The following is a 2,355-nucleotide window of genomic DNA, read 5'->3' as shown; positions in this document are numbered from 1 at the left end:
GCTGCTGCGGCGTGGCGCCGTCCCGCTGCTGCGGCGCCGTCCCTCTGCTGCGGCGCCGTCCCTCTGCTGCGGCGTGGCGCCGTCCCTCTGCCGCGTCGCCGTTTGACCCTCCTTCAGCCCGGTAGACCCGATTCTACTGGGACCAAACTGCAGCATTGGTTCCATTTGTTGCGAGCCATTTCTCCTGTTAGCGCTAGCTTAACAGATTATATTTACCCAGAATGCCCTGCGCTGTAGTCCACTTCCTGCTTTTGGAGCGGTCTCTGGTCCGCTTGGCGTTCACATTCAAACTGAACCCAGACGAGGTTACCGAACAGAGCCGGAGTGAAAGCAGCCCTTGTTTAAAGATTTTCAGGTTTTTTGTTGATCTGCTTTGTTTCCGTGTTACATGTTAAACATGTTAATCAGAAGTTTGACATTTCATTCATAGTTTCAGCAATCAGAAAGGTTTCTGTTCTCTTTGGTCTTAACTTCCTGTTTGCTGATCCTCACCATGACTCGGCTCTTTAAGAACATAAATGCTTCAGTTTGGGGTTTTATAGCAACAGTTCATGACTTCTGCCATTGATTTTCATGTTTGTCTCTGCAGGTCCTGCTCCAGAGATCCCACTGACTCCATTCTGGCTCGGGTCAAAACTTTGGGACAAACCTTCAGGGAACAATACACCAACAACTCCGAGGACACGCCGGGATCTCACATCGGTACGAGAAACGCCCGGACTCCAGATGGAGCTGAATGTTCCTGTTTCAGACTCTAAAGCCGAATGTTCCTGTTTCAGACTTTGCTGAGAGCCGCTGGAAGCTGGCTGAGATCCTCTACCACAAAGTCCTGGAGAACGTTCTGGTCCAGGAGACGAAGCGCCTGCAGGGCCGGGACATGAGTGTAAGCAGAGAGCGGAGCAGTGCGGCGGCGTACCGTCCCTTTAAATCTGACCCTGCGTTTGCTGCCAGGTTCTGCTGGAGCAGGACATCTTCCACTGCTCCCTGATGGCCTGCTGCCTGGAGGTGGTCCTGTTCTCCTACAGCTCCCAGAGAACCTTCCCCTGGATCATCAGCGTCTTCAAGCTGCCGCCGTTCTACTTCTTCAAGGTAACCAGTCCCAGACAGGAAGTGACGTCCGGGACAGGAAGTGACGCTGCGCTGCTGGAATGTGCTGACGGTTCCTGTAACGATGGGATCTGGAGTTTAGCTCCTAACTGGGATGTCGGCGCAGCATCAAAAAGTCTTAAATCCAGGCATCTAAAATGAAAATGTTTAATCCGTTATGTAAATTGGCCTTAATCTTAAGTTTTACTGTGACAGAATATTTAATCTAAAATATTCTCATTAGTTTCCATCACCGATCATTTTTATTGTTTCGGTCTGAAATGTCACCAAACTTCTGACCGTTAGGTGTTTTTCTGTTGTTTTTTCTTAAATTAGTTAAAAATTTTGACAATTTGGACAAAATTTATTGCTACAAAATAAAACATGAGCAACAGAAAGACAGAAATAAAGTGCAAAAAATGATCAAACTGTTTTGATTAAATGACAGTAAATCTGTGGAGAGAATCTGAAGCTTGAATATTGATCTTTCCTGCTGCTATTGATCTGATACTGACTTGGTATCGTTATCAATATTTCGCATCGATTTTCTCATTGCATTCTGTGACTCGAGGCGGTTGAAGCTACCGCTAACTAGCTGCTAATGTAGCTATGCTAGCTAGCTAGCGTTTTGCGTGCATCCTTCGTTAAATGGATCGCCGGGCGACGTTCGTCTCGGCCTGCCGCTGTTCGGAGCGTTTAGAGGGAGAAACGGCGGCAGGTTTCCGGTTCCTCCTGGCGGCAGACTGCAGCTGGTTCTGTTGCAGGTGATCGAGGTGTTCATCCGCTCAGAGGAAGGTCTGTCCCGCGACATGGTGAAGCATCTGAACGCCATCGAGGAGCAGGTTCTGGAGAGCCGGGCCTGGGCCTCGGACTCCGCCCTGTGGAGCGCGCTGGAGGCCGCCGGCGGGAAAGTCCCCATGGTGGAGGAGGTGAGCAGCCTGACATGAACACGTCGTTCCTTCTGTTCTGGACCAGCTGAACAAACATCAGCAGGCGAAGCATCTTCATAAACCAACGGCCGTAAACCAACGACCTTAAACCAACGACCGTAAACCAACGACCGTAAACCAACGACCGTAAACCAACGACCGTAAACCAACGACCGTAAACCAACGACCGTAAACCAACGGCCGTAAACCAACGGCCGCAAACCAACGACCGCAAACCAACGACCGTACACCAACGACCGTACACCAACGACCGTACACCAACGGCCGTAAACCAACGGCCGTAAACCAACGGCCGTAAACCAACGGCCGTAAACCAACG

General features: G+C 50.2%; 1 protein-coding gene across 1 annotated transcript in view; it reads left to right on the top strand.

The window, feature by feature from the left end:
• Positions 1-2,355, top strand: part of rbl1 (retinoblastoma-like 1 (p107)) — a 14,433-nt gene that overhangs the window by 5,426 nt on the left and 6,652 nt on the right. Inside the window, exons 9-12 of the mRNA XM_017303261.1 lie at positions 543-702; positions 780-883; positions 952-1,089; positions 1,851-2,015. Coding sequence (XP_017158750.1) covers positions 543-702; positions 780-883; positions 952-1,089; positions 1,851-2,015 — 567 coding nt within the window. The remainder of the gene's footprint in view (positions 1-542; positions 703-779; positions 884-951; positions 1,090-1,850; positions 2,016-2,355) is intronic.

Source organism: Poecilia reticulata, unplaced genomic scaffold (assembly GCF_000633615.1).
Source record: "Poecilia reticulata strain Guanapo unplaced genomic scaffold, Guppy_female_1.0+MT scaffold_233, whole genome shotgun sequence".
Classification (NCBI taxonomy): domain Eukaryota; kingdom Metazoa; phylum Chordata; class Actinopteri; order Cyprinodontiformes; family Poeciliidae; genus Poecilia; species Poecilia reticulata.
The sequence above is the reverse complement of the archived record's forward strand: the minus strand, read 5'-3'. Positions and strand labels throughout refer to the sequence as shown.